Consider the following 17,992-nt stretch of genomic DNA (forward strand, 5'->3'; position numbering starts at 1 on the left):
CAAGCAAGACTTGTATTGCTGCTAGATTTAACCTGTGCTACACCAATCAGTTCCAAAAGATAATGACATATCATTCATTACTGCTAACATCCCCAAACTTGGAGGACAATCCATTTCAAAGATAAATTCTATCTCAAGATGGACAACACTTATAAGACATAGGAGCAGGATTAGGCTATGTGACTCATCGAGAATGCTCCACCATTTCATTGTGACTGATTTATTATCCCTCTAAAACCCATTCTCCTGCCTTCTCCCCATAACCTTTGATGCCTTTTCTAATCAAGTAATCAATGTTTGCTTAAATTTACCCAATGACCTGGCCTTCACAACAGTCTGTGACAATGAATTCCACAGATTCACCACTCTCATGCTAAAGAAATTCCTTCTTATCTCTGTTCTAAATGGATGTCCTTGTATTCAGAGCGTGCACTCTCTGATCCTAGACTCACCAACTACTGATAGCATCCTCTCAACATCCACTCTATTCAGGCCTTTCAATATTCAATAGGTTTCAATGAGATCCTTTTCATTCTTCTAAACTCCAGTGAAGACAGGCTCAGAGCCATCAAATGCTCCTTATACATTAACCCTTTCATACTTGGATTCATTCTCATGAACCTCCTCTGAACCTTCTCCAATGCCAGCACATCCTTTCTTAGATAAGGGGTACAAAATTGCTCACAATGCTCCATGTACGGTCTGACCAGTGCCTTAGCATTATATCTTTGCTCTTAATATTATGATCCCCTCCTTTCCTTACTACTGCCTCAACCTGCAAGTTAGCCTCTAGGGAATCCTGCACAAGGATTCTCAAGTCCCTTTGCACTTCCAATTTCTAAATTTGCTCTCCATTTAGAAAATTGTCTACACCTTTATTTCCTCTACCAAAGTGCATGACCATACACTTCCCTACTATATTTCACCTACCACTTCTTTGCTCATTCTCCTAATCTATTCAAGTCCTGGTTCCTCAACACTACCTGCCCCTCCACCTATATATATGTCGTCTGCAAATTTGGCCACAAAAACCATCAATTCCATCATCCATATCATTGACATAAAAAGCTGTCCCAACACCAATCATTGCGAGACACAAATAGATATGAGTAGCCAATCAGAAGGGCCTCTTGTTTTACCATCCCAAAATCCAGTGATACTTGAAAGATCACTACTAAAGCCTCCACAGCCCTTCCAGCTATAGAACCCTGAAGTGTAGTCTATTTAGTCCAGGTGACATATCTACCTTCTGACCTTTTAGTTCCCCAAGCACATTCTAGTTAGTAATAGTAACTACACTCATTTATGCCTTTTAACACTCCCTAATTTCTGACATTCTGCTGGTGCATTACACAATGAAGACTGATGCATAATACATAAAGAGATCAGCCATCATTTCTTTGTCCCTCATTACTACTTCTCTAGCTGCCCAATATCTACTCTCGCGTCTTACTCTTTATATATCTGAAAAGAAAACTTTTGGTATCCCCTTTTATATCACTGGCCAGCTTACCTTCAAATTTCATCTTTTCTCTCCATTTTTTTAATTGTTTTTTGTTGGTTTTTAAAAGTTTCCCATTTTTGCTATATTATATGCCCTCTATCCTGTCTTTGACTTCCCTTGTCAGTCATGGATGCCTCATCCTCCTTTTAGAATACTACTTATTTGGAATTAATCTGTCCTGTGCCTTTGGAATTTCTCCCAGAAACTCCAACAATTGCTGGTCTGCCATCATCTCTGCTAGTGTCCCCTTCTGATCAACTCTGACCAGGTCTTCAGTCGTGCCTCAATAGTTCCCTTTAATACTGTAACACTGATACATCTGACCTTAGCTTGTCCCTCTCAAACTGCATGGTGAATCAGATATGATCATTACCTCCCAAGGGTTCATTTACCTTAAGCTCCCTAATTAAATCTGGTTATAGATTTGCATATTCAAGAAGCTTTTGGTGATTAAACAAGAACATTAAACACGTCATAAGAAAATAATTACAATCACTTCTACGTAATGTAAGTATGCATTCTATACACACCTGACTGCAGTCTTTTTGGGCAACTTTAGTGAAGACTGTGGATGCAAAACATAGCCAGTGTTATCTGCTATTGCAGCTACTGTCACTGTCTGAAGTTCATCACTTATCTGTTTGTCATCTGTTGCATCTGCCAATAAATAGGTTAACATACAAAATTAAACTATCAGGTCATGTCCTAAGAGTGCTATAAACAGTCACGATAGAGCAAAGACAAAAAACCTATAGTGGAATGAGATGTACACATACAACATTCACAATTCATCCCACAGTGGCAATACAGTGACACAAATCTCTCACTTCCAGCATCTGATTTCAGTCCTAACCTCTCGTACTGTTCACACGGAGTCCGCATGTGCTCCCTGTAAACAATGGGTTTCCTCCCACATCCCAAATTCATTGCTGGTATATTCTAGTGAACTTGAGAAGGTGGGTGATAAGACAACTGCGGAACAGTGGGGTTGGAGAATGAGAAGTTGATGGGCATGATAATTGTCCACAGCAAAGTGAACAGGGCAACCAGATTAATGGAACTGTTCTTACAACAAGCATAGATTCAGATGGGCAGAATAGTCTGCTATGTGATAAAGGCATGAGAAAATTTCCAGAATATATTTAATAGAACATAATAAATGTATGTATATAACTTTTTCAAGAGAGGTTTATAAGTGGCCAAGACAGAATGGACTAACAGCACCCATATCCCTTGAGGTGGACTTCAATAACCAAGTTTTAATATAATATGTACAAAGGTTAGGGAGTATAGAGAATTTCTTTTCATCTGGTAAGGCAAGGGTCTACAATTTGATTGTGGTAGAAATAATACTTAACTAAAATTAAGAACAAGAAGCACTGTAAAGATGGTGTATAACATGCTTGCCTTCACTGCACTGGACATTAAGTACAGTTTGAATGTCATATGACAGCTATACAAGACATTAGCACAACCATACCTGGTGTGTGGTATGCTATATGTAGTTCTAATCATGATATTATAGAAAGAAAGTGCTAAGCCACAAAAGAGTACAGGAGAGATTCACACAAATGTTGCCAAAACTGGAGAGCTTGAGTTATAAGTAGAGACTGGATAGGATGAAACTATTTTTCTTGGAGCAAAGGCCGCTGATGGGTGATCTGATAGATATTTTCAAAATGAGGGGCATTGATAAGTTGGTCTTTTTCCGGCAGTAAAGGAATCCAAAACTAGATTATGTAGGTTTAAAGTGAGAGAGGAAAAATATACAAGAAATCAAGGGGCAAGTTTTTTTTATTGAATCAAATGTGGTGGGCATACAGAACATAGTGCCAGAGGAAATGAAAGAGATGGGTACAATTACAATGTATAAAATAAACTTGGACAGGTTCATAGATAGGAAAGTTTTTGAGGGATATGGGCCAAACACAGGAAAAGCAACTTCACTGGGATGAAAAGCCTGTTTCTGCTCAATATTAATCAATTACTCCAATGTACGTCTATAATCCAAGTTGAAAAGCAAATTAGTTCTTTCCTGACAAGCAGATATAATTGAGCCATATATTCATCACGTCCCATAAATCTCTACAATTCTAAGATAATCTCATACATGCTACTATCCAGATGGATATACACCTAACAATTCAAAAATTCAGCTGCTTTTCTCTGCACTATATACATTTTTAACTCGCCTATCCCCACTATGCTGTGAGAAGGACATGGGGGACCACTCACAGAATCTTTCCTCCAAGACAACCACTTGAAAAAAAAAAAGTGGTTGCCAAGGCTCTGGCAGAGCATGGCACACACAAAATAAAATTCCCACTAACTTTGCCAATCAAATTGTAAGCTACCATAAATTGTAGTGGGATTTAATTAACATGCAATCACAGTTATGAATAATTGTGTAAAATGAATCTGGTTTAAAATGTAATCATTCTGGTATTTGTTTCTAATCTTCTTTTAGTCTCCATTTAGCATACAGATACAGTTATAATGTCAAGATTTATTCTTATATATTCTCTCAATTTTGGCAATCACAATGAAATGCAGTAATGCATTTAAATTTAAACAACCTCTTCATATGCTTCCAAGGTACCAGGCTTCTCACAAACCTTACTTGATAATCATCCACCAATTACAACTGGTTATTAATTAGTTGTGACAATGTTTCATGCTAAACATTTCTGTCATTATTTTGACTAATTCAGAAAATTACAAGGCGCCCAATGTGTAGCATCAATAAAATCAAGTATAATTTTATTGTGTGAAATGAATCCAGTAGCTGTCATCCCATTTTCCATTTTTGTCATTTTCTCAATTTGTCTCATGCTATCCTACAGCTTTCTACTAGAAGGTTCACAGGTGAATAACCTCTTTCACTTTTTATAAGATGACTTACACATAAGTAATTTTAAAAGCCCCAGATAATTGTGTTTACCATGTGAACTTGCAATGTCAAGAAGCTGACCCTGTGGAATTAGGACTTGTGCAACACCAGATTGATTGGATGGAATCACATGAAGCACTTGGCCGTTTTCTGACTGGCTGGTAACAATCATCTAGAAATATCAACCAACAGACTTGTTAGAAATTAACACATATCATGTTAATCCAAAAACAAGTTGACTCTATAGCACTCTCACCTCATATCCCCACATAGAAGCCAAATAATGCTGAGAGATCTTTTATTCATTTTACCCTAACCTTTTAAAGTCCTATCAATGAGTGAAATAATCTTTGCATTGGGACATAGATGCAGTCAAGCTTATGATTCACAGTATTGAAAAACATACTGTAAATAAAGCATTAACAGTTGAAACTCATGGCAACCTTTTCCAATAATAACTGCCTCTGATCACCCATTTCTGTCCCTTTCCTGGTTCCATCCACTTATGAACCACACATTTCACTTAATGGATTTGTTGACCAGCTGGTTCCACTTGCTCAACACCTCTCCCTGATGGTTTCCATTATCAGCTTCCTTATCAGATCCCAGCAATGTGTTTCATCTTATCACCCTCCAGCAACTGTTTCCACCTTCACTCCTTCCACCCCTTCCCAACCCCACCCACCTGGCTCCTTCTGAGTGTTTTTACTTTGTCCAATTCCTCATATCACATACCCATCTCCCAACTTCATCCCTTCCCTTCCCCTACCAGACTTGATCTGTCTGTCATCCTTCATCCCTCCTTAATCCATACATCACCCACTGGCCTTCTCATCCCTCTCCTCTTTAGACCAGCTACCAAGCATCCCCACTCTAATCCTATGTTCTTGATGGGAAAAGGGAAACCAACACAAAATTTGAATCGCTTTTGTCTATAGCTGCGTGGTTTGTTACTAACCATGCGTGCATTTGTCTCCCCCAGTGATTGGAGTTCGTACTGGATAGGATGCCCATTCTGATCCATCAGCTGAAACTGTTCAGTAGATAGAGTTTGCGGTTGCTGAGACACTTGTACTGTAGGATTCTGTGAAGCACCCGAGTCATCTGTAATATGTACCGTGATAGGAATGACAGTGATTGGATCGTTCCTTCCAAACGTAGATTCTCCATCATCTATCCAAGCCAATTGCTTTGCAATAAAAAAGACAAAACAGAGTTTAGTATTTTTTTGTACTTAAACAGCAGCAAGATGGAAATACTTCCCAGAATCACCTTTAGGAAACTTTAATATCTTTTGACTTCTCTCTGTTATCTTACCTGGAAAACTTGTCGTTCTGCCTCAGAATCTTCAGTTATGTCAGAATCAGATCCCAATAATGTACTTCCTTTCTCAATACTGATTTCATCCTGACTGACATCTTCTTCCATCTCAGAAATAACCACTGAAATAAAAAGTGAAATTTCCAATGACCAATAAAAATAACAAGTAGAAATATTTAACACAAAGTAGCAAACAAGAGGTAGATTGAATTTCATTAAAATATTGTAGCATAAAGCTAAAAAGTATGAAAAGCTAGGAAATGAACAGAAGCTCAGACTGTAGGAGATAGCACAAACAATAATTCAAAACACTTTGAGAAGCAGAACTCCAATCACTGCGCACATTTGACAATATAAGTATTAATTGCCATCTAGTATGAGGATTAACTGATCCTAATTACAATAATATTGAGAAAAATTATCAGCCAGAGTACAGTTTTGAAAATCTATTAGTCAGTTTTTAATGAAAAGCAGCAAAAAGATTGGACTGTTTATCTGCAATGCCTCATTATGATGGAATACTTTGCAGATATTCTCCATCGAAGTTGATGTATACATGATTACCTGGGAAAAATATTGTAGATTCTGATGCACTTAAAGGAAGTGTTCAATTTATCAATACAGTGTGACATCTTAGAAACTCACATTTTTCCTGGACCTCTTTTTCTCAATTCACAGGATATGGAATAAAGTATTTGGAAGATTGTTAAAATGTAATGACGACAGGCTATGAAAATGCACAAGAAAAAAGTAGCATTGAAAGTCATTTGGATTAATTTGCATGATCATGAGGTAGCACATAAGAGAATAGAACATATAATTTATCTTGGTGAACAACAAAACCAAGTGGCAGTCCTTCCTAAAATATTTCTGGACAGTTCAAGATGATGTGAAGGGGAAATAATGAAAAATAAATAGAACACAGAACAGTACAGCCCAGTACAGGACCTTCGGTCCAAGATGTTGTGCTGACCTTTTAACCTACTCTAAAATCAATCTAAACCATAGTCTTCCATTTTGCCATCACCCATGTGTCGATCTAAGAGCTTCTTAAATGCCTCTGAAGTATATGCCTCTCCCACCACCCCAGGACGTTTCATGTACCCACCGGGCTCTGTGCAAAAACACTTATGCTCTGACATCCCCCTTATGTTTTACTCCTACCACTTTAAAATTATGCTCCCCCCCAGCCCCAGCTAAGGCCATAGTTACCCTGGGAAAAAGCCTCTGACGCCCCTACTGTCATGTGCCATACAGTTTGGAAGCTGTTCCTTGGCCATAACACATGGGAGCAGAATCAGGCCAATCTGCTCATCCAGCCTGCTCCACCATCCCTCTCAACCCATGATCCTGCCCTCTCCCTGAAACCCCCGACAGCCCCACTAATCAAGAACCCATCAATCTCCACCCCAAATATACCCAATAACTTGGTGCCCCACAGTTTTCTATGCCAATGAATTCCACAGATTCACCACCCTCTAGACTCTCTCTCTCTCCCTCTCTGAAACATCCTCTCCATTTTCACTCCACTGACATCTTTCAATAACCAACAGGTTTCAATGAGATCCCGCCCTCCCTCATTATTATGGACCTTCATGCCCATACTAAGCACAAAGCACCCATTTACACTAATCCTACACGTTTATATTTATTTTAAACCCCACCCCCATCATCAGCCCATGGATTCTACCACACACACACGGTAAATTACAGAGGCAATTTAACCTACCAACTCTCTCGTCTCTGCAAATTGGGAGGGAATCAGAGCACCATGCAGTCACAGGGAGAATGAGCCATCTCAAAAGATTCTTTGCTCAAGCTTTCATGTTATAATTGAACACTTTTTAGTACATATACATTTACTGAAAACCAAGAAAATGCAGACACTGGAAATCCAAAACAACAAAATGCTGTAAATACTCAGTACATTAGGCTAAAGAGAGCACTGTTTCAAGCTGGAGAAGAGTCTTCCAAAGGGTCACCAACTGATGTATTGACTTGGTTTCTCTTTTCACTGATATGGCCTAAGAATTCCAGCATTTTCTGCCTTTGCTTATTCCACCAATGTGAATTTTCTTTTATTTACTTACACTAAAATCCATCCACTATTTGTTAGTCAATCCACTTAATTGTCCTTTCAAAATCTTGAATCTTCTCTTTATTGGTCACTGACAGGATTAACAAAACTTTATATTTAGAACATAGAAATCTACAGCACATTACACACCCTTCAGCACACAATGTTATGCCAACCATATAACCTACTCTAGAAACTGCCCTGAATTTCCCTACCACAGAGCCTTCCATCTTTTCTAAGCTCCAACGTACTTATCTAAAGAGTCTCTTAAAAGACCTTATTGCATCTGTCTCCACCACCTTCACTGGCAGTGCATTCCACGCACCCACCACTCACTGTGTGAAAAACCTACCTGACATCCTCCTTGTACCTACTTCCAAGCAACTATGACCCCTTTCAACCCTGGGAAAAAGCCTCTGGCTATCCACACAATCAATGGTTCTCATCACCTCATACACCTCTATCAGGTCACCTCTCATCCTCCACTGATCCAGGAGAAAAGGTCAAGTTCACTCAACCTAGTCTTATAAGGCAAGCTCTCCAATCCTTGTAAATTTCCTCTGCACTCTCTCTATAGCATCCACATTCTTCCTGTCATAAGGTGACCAAAACTGAACACAGTACTCCAAGTGGGGTCTAACCAAGGTCTTATGTAGCTGTAACATTATCTCACAGCTCGAACTCAATCCTACAGTTGATGAAGACCAACATACCATATCCTTCTTAACCTGCACAGAAGGTTTTGAATACCCTATGGACACAGACCCCAAGATCTCTCTGATCCTCCACACTGCCAAGAGTCTTATCATTAAATTTATATTCTGTCTTTGACCGAAAAGAACCACTTCACACTTACCAGGGTTGAATTCCATCTGCCACTTCTCAGCCCCGTTTTGCATCCTATCGATGTTGCGCTGTAACCTCTGACAACCCTCCAGATTCTTCACAACATTCCCAACTTATGTGCCATCAGCAAACTTACTAACCCACCCTTCCAACTTCCTTATCCAGGTCATTTATTAAAATCACAAAGGGGAGGGCATCCCAGAACAGATCCATTGGTCACCGTCCTCCATGCAGAATATGAACCCTCTACAACCACCTTTTGCCTTCTGAGGGGAAGCCAAATCTGGATCCGCAAAGTAAAGTCTTCCTGGATCCCATGCCTCATTACTTTGTAAACGAGCCTCGCATGGGGAACCTTAACAAGTACCCACCTCTCACACACAAATTAAGCAGAATTCAAAACAATCAGAGCAAACATTTTCCGACTTCTGTTTTCTACTACTCAGGGAATTTACAATTTACTATTAATCGTACTAATGAATAACTTCAATATAGGGACAGTACTTTATTTCCAAACAATTGTAAAATATTATTTTAAATTGCGTACCAAAAGAAAGTGATTTTAAGTGACATGGGTTGAATTTAAATCATGCTTTCAAACATATCACATCACAAAGATCTCTTTTAAAGATGGCATATGAAAGAGCCAGTTCTCTAATTTAATTGTACTGCAGTTTACTTTCTCAGTCATCTAGTAACTCTCAAGGCATTAGGTTTGTCCAGTTCAAACCATACCTGTACATCCCTGACGCAAAGCTAAATGAGCTGCAAAATGATCATTTTAAAATCATAGTCAGAGAGAGACACAGCAGGAAAAAAAGCCTTCAGCCTGCCATCTTACACTTACTATAAGCCACTTATTTACACTAACCCTACATTAACCTGTTTGTTTCACTCTTTCCATATTTCATCCTCTAATACCAACAATCAACAAGATACCTGTGCATTATTGAGATGTGACAGAAAACTACAGGACCTAGAGAAAACCCACATGGACACAGGGAAATTGTGTAATTTTATCTAGCATTGAATCCTGGACTTGGGTGCCATAGGCAGCAACACTCATAGTACCTTGTGAATGCAAAACAAGAGATCTCACTTAGGTATATACATTGAGAGTGACCAAGGGTGTAAATCTTTAAAAAAGAAATCACTACTTCAGAGGGTTACAGATCTTCAAACACTCAGTTTATCGGACTAAGGATCACAATATTTTAGATACTAATGGAACCAAGAGACATCCTTGATAGCTATTAATTTGGTAGATTCAGCTAGGTTTTGGCACTTATTTTTCTGAGGGAAGGAAAAGGAAAAAACCCAGAGTCTCGCCTAGAAAGGATATCTATTAACATGGCAAAACATTCAAAAGAATTTTCTACAAAAATAGAAGGGAACAGAAAGTTGTACTGCCATTGTAGTGTTAACTATAATAGGTACTCTTTCATTGGCCAACATTGCCATCAGCTGGTTGAAAAACAAAAGACCTTTCAAATTTCCTCGAAAATTCATAAGGAAATGCTACTTTTAAAATGAACTGATTCCACCTCTCCATTCCCTACCAATACTTCAAGTCTATTACTTTGCTGGTAACATTAACCTTACCCAGCAAAAAAAAAGATTTGAAAAGTATGGTTCAAGTACATTTTTAACTTCTATGGTTGCTCTGTATAATGATAATTGATGTCTGCTTTGCCCTATGTAGGGAAATTTGTGGGTAAAAGGATATTATTTTTAAAGACCTACTAAACAAATGTCTGGTTACAGTTTTGATATATATCTTATTAATGTGAGTAGTTTATTAGATTAAGCACTTTGGATGCCTCTTTTTATTTCTTTGGTGGTTATGTACAATTCCTGTCTTAATACTGTACTGACAACAAAATCCCATGTAATTGTAAAGTGATCCAGAAAAGCTGGCCACTGGATAGAGGGCAAGCTTTCTATTACTTTTAGTCATTATCCTGCAAGAGACTGGCCTCAGCATTCCTCTCAGTGTGTCACTAGGAGTGACAATGGATACAACAATGGGAGAAATGTTAAGCAGAGGTTAATTTGGATTTTTTAAAAACATATATAGAACATAGAACAATACAGCACAGTACAGGCCCTTCGGCCCACAATGTTGTGCCGACCCTTAAACCCTGCCTCCCATATAACCCCCCACCTTAAATTCCTCCATATACCTGCCTAGTAGTCTCTTAAATTTCACTAGTGTATCTGCCTCCACCACTGACTCAGGCAGTGCATTCCATGCACCAACCACTCTGAGTGAAAAACCTTCCTCTAATATCCCTCTTGAACTTCCCTCCCCTTACCTTAAAGCCATGTCCTCCTGTATTGAGCAGTGGTGCCCTGGGGAAGAGGCGCTGACTGTCCACTCTATCTATTCCTCTTAATATCTTGTACACCTTTATCATGTCTCCTCTCATCCTCCTCCTCTCCAGAGAGTAAAGGCCTAGCTCCCTTAATCTCTGATCATAATGCATACTCTCTAAACCAGGCAGCATCCTGGTAAATCTCCTCTGTACCCTTTCCAATACTGCCACATCCTTCCTAGAGTGAGGCGACCAGAACTGGACACAGTACTCCAAGTGTGGCCTAGCCAAAGTTTTATAGAGCAGCATCATTACCCCGTGACTCTTAAACTCTATCCCTCGACTTATGAAAGCTAACACTCCATAAGCTTTCTTAACTACCCTATCTACCTGTGAGGCAACTTTCAGGGATCTGTGGACATGTACCCCCAGATCCCTCTGCTCCTCTACACTCCCAAGTATCCTGCCATTTACTTTGTACGCTGCCTTGGAGTTTGTCCTTCCAAAGTGTACCACCTCACACTTCTGTGGGTTGAACTCCATCTGCCACTTCTGCATCCTATCAATTCTCTGCAATCTTCAACAATCCTCAACACCACCAACCTGTGTGTCATCTGCAAACTTACCAACCCACCCTTCTACCCCTACATCCAGGTCGTTAATAAAAATCACAAAAAGTAGAGGTCCCAGAACCGATCCTTGTTGGACACCACTAGTCGCAACCCTCCAATCCAAATGTACTCCCTCCACCATCACCTTCTGCTTTTTGCAAGCAAGCCAATTCTGAATCCATCTGGCTAAACTTCCCTAGATCCCATGCCTTCCGACTTTCTGAATAAGCCTACCGTGTGGTACCTTGTCAAATGTCTTACTAAAATCCATGTAGATCACATCCACTGCACTACCCTCATCTATATGCCTGGTCACCTCCTCAAAGAACTCTATCAGGCTTGTTAGACATGATCTGCTTTTCACAAAGCCATACTGACTGCCCCTGAGCAGACCATGATTCTCTAAATGCCTATATCTTCTATCTCTAAGAATCTTTTCCAATAGCTTTCCCACCACAGACATTAGGCTCACTGGTCTAGAATTACTCGGACTATCCCTACTACCTTTTTTGAACATTAAAAAATTACCTTTTTTTAATGCTACCCATTATCATGTTACAGCATTATTTACTCTACCTATATGCACAAGATAAGTATGGTGCCTCTGATCACACCCCAAGATGCATATAGAACAATGCCACAGAACAGAGACAACACTGGAAGCTTTTTTTCAATAAACTATTTAAAACGTAGCATCCCTCCAAATCGAGACCATAAAAACACCTTTTCAGTCTCACTGTAATTTATTGTAATGTTTTAAGACCATTTATTTAAAAACTCAATGATAACAAGGAAGAAAATCTTAAGTCTCTACAAATGAGGCCCTTTTTAAAGCCTAGAATTAAAAATGAGGTAACCACTCTGCTGAGTGGGTCAGTGAGAGGCAGAACTGATACATAGGGAAATCACAAGCGGTATAAGAACTACGGGCCTACAGCGACAGGGAATTTCAATTTCTGCAATATTGCTTTAGCATAAAAGGGCTTATATCAGTATCTGAAAGTCAGGTTAATCTACACTTGGTAAAGCAAGGATTAACTAAAGATAGTTAATATGGCTTTATTAAAAAGAAATCCCATCTAACCAATTTGATTTGATTTTTTTCGAATGGGTAACAAAGTGCATCAGTGGGTCAAGCATCTTATGTGCACGTCGATAAAGCCCACATAGAATTTAGTCCTTATGAAGGCATAGAGATGCACCACAGAAACAGGAACTTTGGTCCAAGTCGACCCTAACCATCAACCACCAATTACAATAATCCTTCATCTATTCCATTGTTGCTATTCTCTCATCAGATACTTCCCACTTAAACACCAGTGGCAATGTATAATGTCTAACCTACTAGCCAGTATGTATTTGTAGCATGGGAAGAAATTGAAACATTCAAAGGCAGTCCATGTGGTCACAGGGAGGACATACAAACTCCAACTCAGGCAGAATCAGGAATGAACCAGGTCTCTGTGCCATTGCTACCTCTATATTTTGGGAGCACTAACAAGGGCACAAACAAGAGCCCTGAAGAGTACCAAGGAAGAGATGATTTATAAATCTAAGAATCCCTAAAGGTATAAAGCATAATCCCTAAAGCATAAATGGAAAATAATAGCTTATAGATCACCATGTTTAAGATTTCACTCATAAATGTTGTTACTAAAAACAATGTCAGACTAATTTGCTGTAAAGTTATATATTGCAAAAACAGGTCCTTCAGCTCATCTAGCCCATGCCAACCAAGATTCCTATCTGAGCTAGTCTCATTTTTTCTGGTTTGGCCCATATTACTTTAAACTTTTCCTACCCATGCACCTGCCCAAGTACTTTTCAAATGTTGTTAATATACTTGTGTCAACTACTTTCTTCAGCAGCTCATTTCATATACTTGGTGAAAAAGTTGCCTCATACTCATAAATTCTAATAAATCACTCCCATTTTGCATGAGTGCATTTATCCTAGGCCCATAATTTTATTTAGAAAAGATCACCCCTCATTCTCTGATGCTCCAGTGAAAAAAAGTTCCAACCTGCTTAACACCTCTCCATAACCCTGTCCCTTGACTCCTAGCAATGTACTCGTAAATCTCCTTTGCGCTCTTTCCAACTTAATGGCATCTTTCATATGATCACCAAAACTGTACACAATATTCTAAATATGGCCTTGTACAATGGCAACATAACATCCCAACTTCTACACTCAGTGCCCTGACTAATGAAGACCATCTTGCCAAAACCTCTTTTTACCACACTTTCTACTTGTAACACTACTTTCAGGAAACCATGCACCTTTTCTCCAAGGTCACCCTGCTCTACAAAACTCCCCAGGAACTTGCTGTTCAGAGTGAAAGCCCTACCCTAATCCATCTTCCCAAAATGCATCAACTCACACTAATCAGAATTAAACTCCAAGTGCTGTTCCTTGGCCCACTTACTCAGCTGACCAAGACTCCTCTGTAAACTCCAATAACCATATTCACTGTCAATGACACCATCTCTTTTAGTATCATCTACAAACTTACTAACCAGTTTTAAAGAATTAACACACTAGCATTCATCTTCCATACCTCTGGCTTTACAATTTTATCATGGCAACAGAATATTGATAAGTTTGTTAATTCCCTCTGCCACCTAAATATCTTCAATCGAGCTTCCTCCAACACTTGCAACTTAAAACAGAAATAATTCACTGAGAAGGCGTGCACAACAGGAATGTTCATAAACACATAGTACACTGCAAATGCTGTGGTCAAATCAAGACATACAAAAAAGCTGGATGAACTCAGCAGGTTGGGCAGCATCCGTTGAAAGGAGCAGTCAATGTTTCGGCCGAGACCCTTTGTCAGGACAATGTTCATAATACCTCAGAAAAATTGTGGGGGGGGGGGGGGGTCGTTAAGAAAAAGTTTAGTACATTTATAACCACTTATATGCGAGTATTTTTATTAAAATTTAAAACCAAGTAGACACAGTTTCATTAGATATTTCAGGGAGATTTTCAATGACAAATGTGATAACAGTGACTGTTTTGGATAATGAGACAAAGTACTGAAAATTGGAATACACTTCACATCTCAGTCACATATATTCTGTAGCAGGGGGGATAGAAGTTAAATTTTACTTTAATGTTATTATCACTTCATTGCACCTATGCCAGATTTTCAGGTGTAAAGTGCCATCTATCAGCAGTGAGGAAAACATTTAAATTTCATGCCTGTCAAAACATGTCATTGCACATATTCAAAGCATTTAGCACAGACTTTTTTAATTAAGTGTGGCTCCCTGGCACTAGGCCTGGCTTTAATCAGACATCAGAATTTTATGTTGAACCAAATAAGTTTTAAGATAATAAGCAATATTAATTAAAATATTACAATAGTTGGACGTACAGCTTATTTTTGACCTCATTAAACATTTAAGAGACTCTTAGGCAGGCACATGGATAAAAGAAAAAATTAAGAACTATGCGGAAGGGAAGGGTTAGATTGATTTTGGAGTAGGTCAAAGGGTCAGAACAACATTGTGGGCCCAAGAGCTGTTTATGTTCTAAACATAAAAGAACTTGCATTAATTAATCAGCATTATAGATCAACAATCATAAATAATACAGTGCAAAATCACTCCAACTAAACAACTCTGCTTGAGATTTCCTGCATGCTGACACTAAATTGCAGTAGCATTACTGCACAGAAAGACTATGAAATCACTTTCAACCACTTTGTATCACTTTTCATATTTATTTATAATCACCGTGGCACAAATGGAAAAAGAATCATGGACATAACCACCACTGAAGACAACCTGCCATATACTTTGAAGCACCTTTAATATATATCTCTACAAATTTAGCAAAAATATTCACAAGATTTTTAAGCAGTACTACATTAAATACATAAATTACACAGAAACACCATATTAAGACAAATTTGAAGTATGATCTTACAAAACAGATAGTAAAAGGAGTTTAAAAATCAAGTAGCAAGTCCTGCCATTGGAAATAATGATTTAACTTTCAGCCCCATGTTCTCTATACACCCACAGACCCAGTTTTAACATTTGAAATCAAAAGGGGTTCACATTTTTATGAAAACAGCCAAAAAAAATCAGGCTCCTATTTTACAATTTCCTATTATTTTAAAGAAATAAATAAGCCAATGTCCCTAACTGCACCAAAGGGGATAAACATTTTTACATTTCCAATTTAAGTAGGCAAGTCGTGTTCAAAATTCTATCCCCAAAAAAACTCCTTCCAACTAAACTTCCTTTTCCTGTTGTCACCCTGGATCCAACTAACTCTCAATAATATTCCATAAATTTGAATTGTTCAACAATAGGCTCACAAGAGCATGGAAAAGAGGATAAGCAACATTCTTGACATGGTGATTTATTTAAATATATTAAATTATAAATGGAAAAGTTAAAACGTCAAGTTCATAATCCATAAGCATACATTCACTCTGCCCCTTCTCCTATTGAGTACATCGTTCACAACGCTTCAACAGCAATTTCAATTGGAAAATGGGGGTGAGAGAGCTGCAGTTCGCACTGAGATTATGACGAAGGGTCTCCTTAGAGGACTTTCCAGATACTGCTTGCCCTACTGCGCATTTACAGCATTCTGTTTTATTATATATCCAATTTCAGATGTCCAGCAGCTGTAGTTCTGATTTTTATTTTGCAACGACTTACAAGTAAATAATATATTAGAACTGAGGTGTTAATACGTTGCTTTTCCTGAAAAAATAAAGTAACCTACAGTAGACAACCTTCTGCGCAGTGGAAGGTGCCGGGGCCCTTACTCCAGCAGCGATGTCCGGCTCTGCCGCCACCACTGCCCCCACCTCGGGCAGTTAGGCTGGGCCCCCCACCACCAACAACTTCCCTCAGCCCGCAGCCTTCTCGCCATTTTGTTGCCCCGCAGCTTGGCCCAGAAAACGCCCGCAACAGCTGGCGTTGGACCCCAGCTCGTTCCTCTCCTTTCCACCCCTCGCCCTTCCTCCCACCCTCCCTGCCGGGCGCGGCAGCAGCTCTGAGGGCTTGAGAGCGCAGGCAGGCAGACGGCGAGCAAAACACCGGAACGAGTCTACTCAACCTCGTCTTCGCTTCACAACACATCCGCCATGGAGAGCCGGGGCCGTGCGTAGCGCGGCTGCGCCGCTCGCCCCCCCTTGACCTCCCCTCCCCCCGCACGCCACGCTAGTGCGCCTGCGCCGCCGCTCGAGCCCGCCGTGTGCTGAGCTCTCGGCGGCCTAGGCTACGATTTCTCCCGGCCCCGCGTAATTGTGTTGAATAAACCAGCCTGCACTTCAGTTTGAGAGGCGTGGGAGATAAATACATCTGCTCTAATGTGAGGTAAAGCAGGCAAGCATAGGCCGGAGCAGCCTTGGCAGGAGGTGATGGTGCCGGCTCTCCAGCCCCCGGGACGCTATTTGTTTTGCAATGTGTATGGAGTCTAGTAGTATCCGTGAAGGCAGAGGGGTGGTGGATTTTTCGGGTCGAGATACTCTATCAGTGCTGTCCACCCGCTCAGTTCCTCTCAGTTTTTCCTTTGCTCCAGATTCCAGGCGTTTGCGGTCTAGGGTCTCCGTCAGCGTTTATATATATATATACACACACACACAATGGCCTGTCTGGCTATAGTTTGTATGGGGGGTGGGGGAAGGGATATTTTTTATTGATAAATGAGAGCAAAGAAATTGATTGCAGCTCTATTATAATTATAAATAATCTGAATGCGAGCTTGTCAGTCCTGTGTGCACAAGCAGCACGAGGTTTCCACCAACCTGCTCGTGGAAGTTTACCGCCCCTGCTAAAGGCTATATTCGGTTTTATCTAACCAACAGTGCAATCAGCATTGATAATTGGGAGAACCTAAAGTCTGAAGTGTTAACTCTAACATTGTATATTCTTGAAATTAGGAAGAGTTTGTTCTTAAAAGGTTAAATCCTATGAGTGTTGCTACCTGCACTACAGTGCGTTTAAAGCTCGGTAGTATAAAATATTTCTTTTGGCAACACGGTGTCACACCTGTGTCTCAAGATATGAAATGTACTCTGAGTTTTGAATGCACAAAAGTTTTAATACTGTTGTTAGATGCCGTGTGTATGTGAAATAAAGAAAGATGGGTAAGACAAAATTGTTTTGTCAGTCAACCTTGTGTTCAGGTATACAAATAAGCATTACTAATGTTTTTGTCCATTCTGTAAATAACCTACTCCAGAAACACTTCCCCCATATCAAGTAGTATGCTACCGACAGATTTCACACAAATAAAAATAACTTGTCCTTTTTGTTTATTGAGAGAGAATTGCTGATCTCAACAGAGCAAGGAACCAAATTTACAAATATTAGTCACTATCAGTGTTTATCATATAAACTTCCTGCTGGAACTGAGTTAATCTAGCAGTTTTATTTATGCCATCGTTAACCTGTTAAT

At 39.5% G+C, this 17,992-nt stretch overlaps 1 protein-coding gene across 3 annotated transcripts in view; it reads right to left on the reverse strand.

Annotated features, from left to right (window-relative positions):
- Window positions 1-16,708, reverse strand: part of LOC132392748 (calcium-responsive transcription factor-like) — a 60,510-nt gene extending 43,802 nt beyond the window's left edge. The window contains exons 1-5 of one of the 3 annotated variants that reach the window (XM_059967054.1): window positions 16,649-16,708; window positions 5,712-5,836; window positions 5,353-5,583; window positions 4,446-4,566; window positions 2,035-2,161 (exon numbers count right to left, since the gene is read on the reverse strand). In XM_059967054.1, the coding sequence (XP_059823037.1) occupies window positions 2,035-2,161; window positions 4,446-4,566; window positions 5,353-5,583; window positions 5,712-5,822 (590 nt within the window). In that variant the 5' untranslated portion in view covers window positions 5,823-5,836; window positions 16,649-16,708. Of the gene's footprint in view, window positions 1-2,034; window positions 2,162-4,445; window positions 4,567-5,352; window positions 5,584-5,711; window positions 5,837-16,312; window positions 16,596-16,648 lie in introns of those variants that run through there. The other 2 variants (XM_059967053.1, XM_059967055.1) reach the window with 2 other exon arrangements.
- Between the last annotated feature and the right edge of the window lie 1,284 nt (window positions 16,709-17,992).

This window comes from Hypanus sabinus, chromosome 4 (assembly GCF_030144855.1).
Source record: "Hypanus sabinus isolate sHypSab1 chromosome 4, sHypSab1.hap1, whole genome shotgun sequence".
NCBI classification, from domain to species: Eukaryota; Metazoa; Chordata; class Chondrichthyes; order Myliobatiformes; family Dasyatidae; genus Hypanus; species Hypanus sabinus.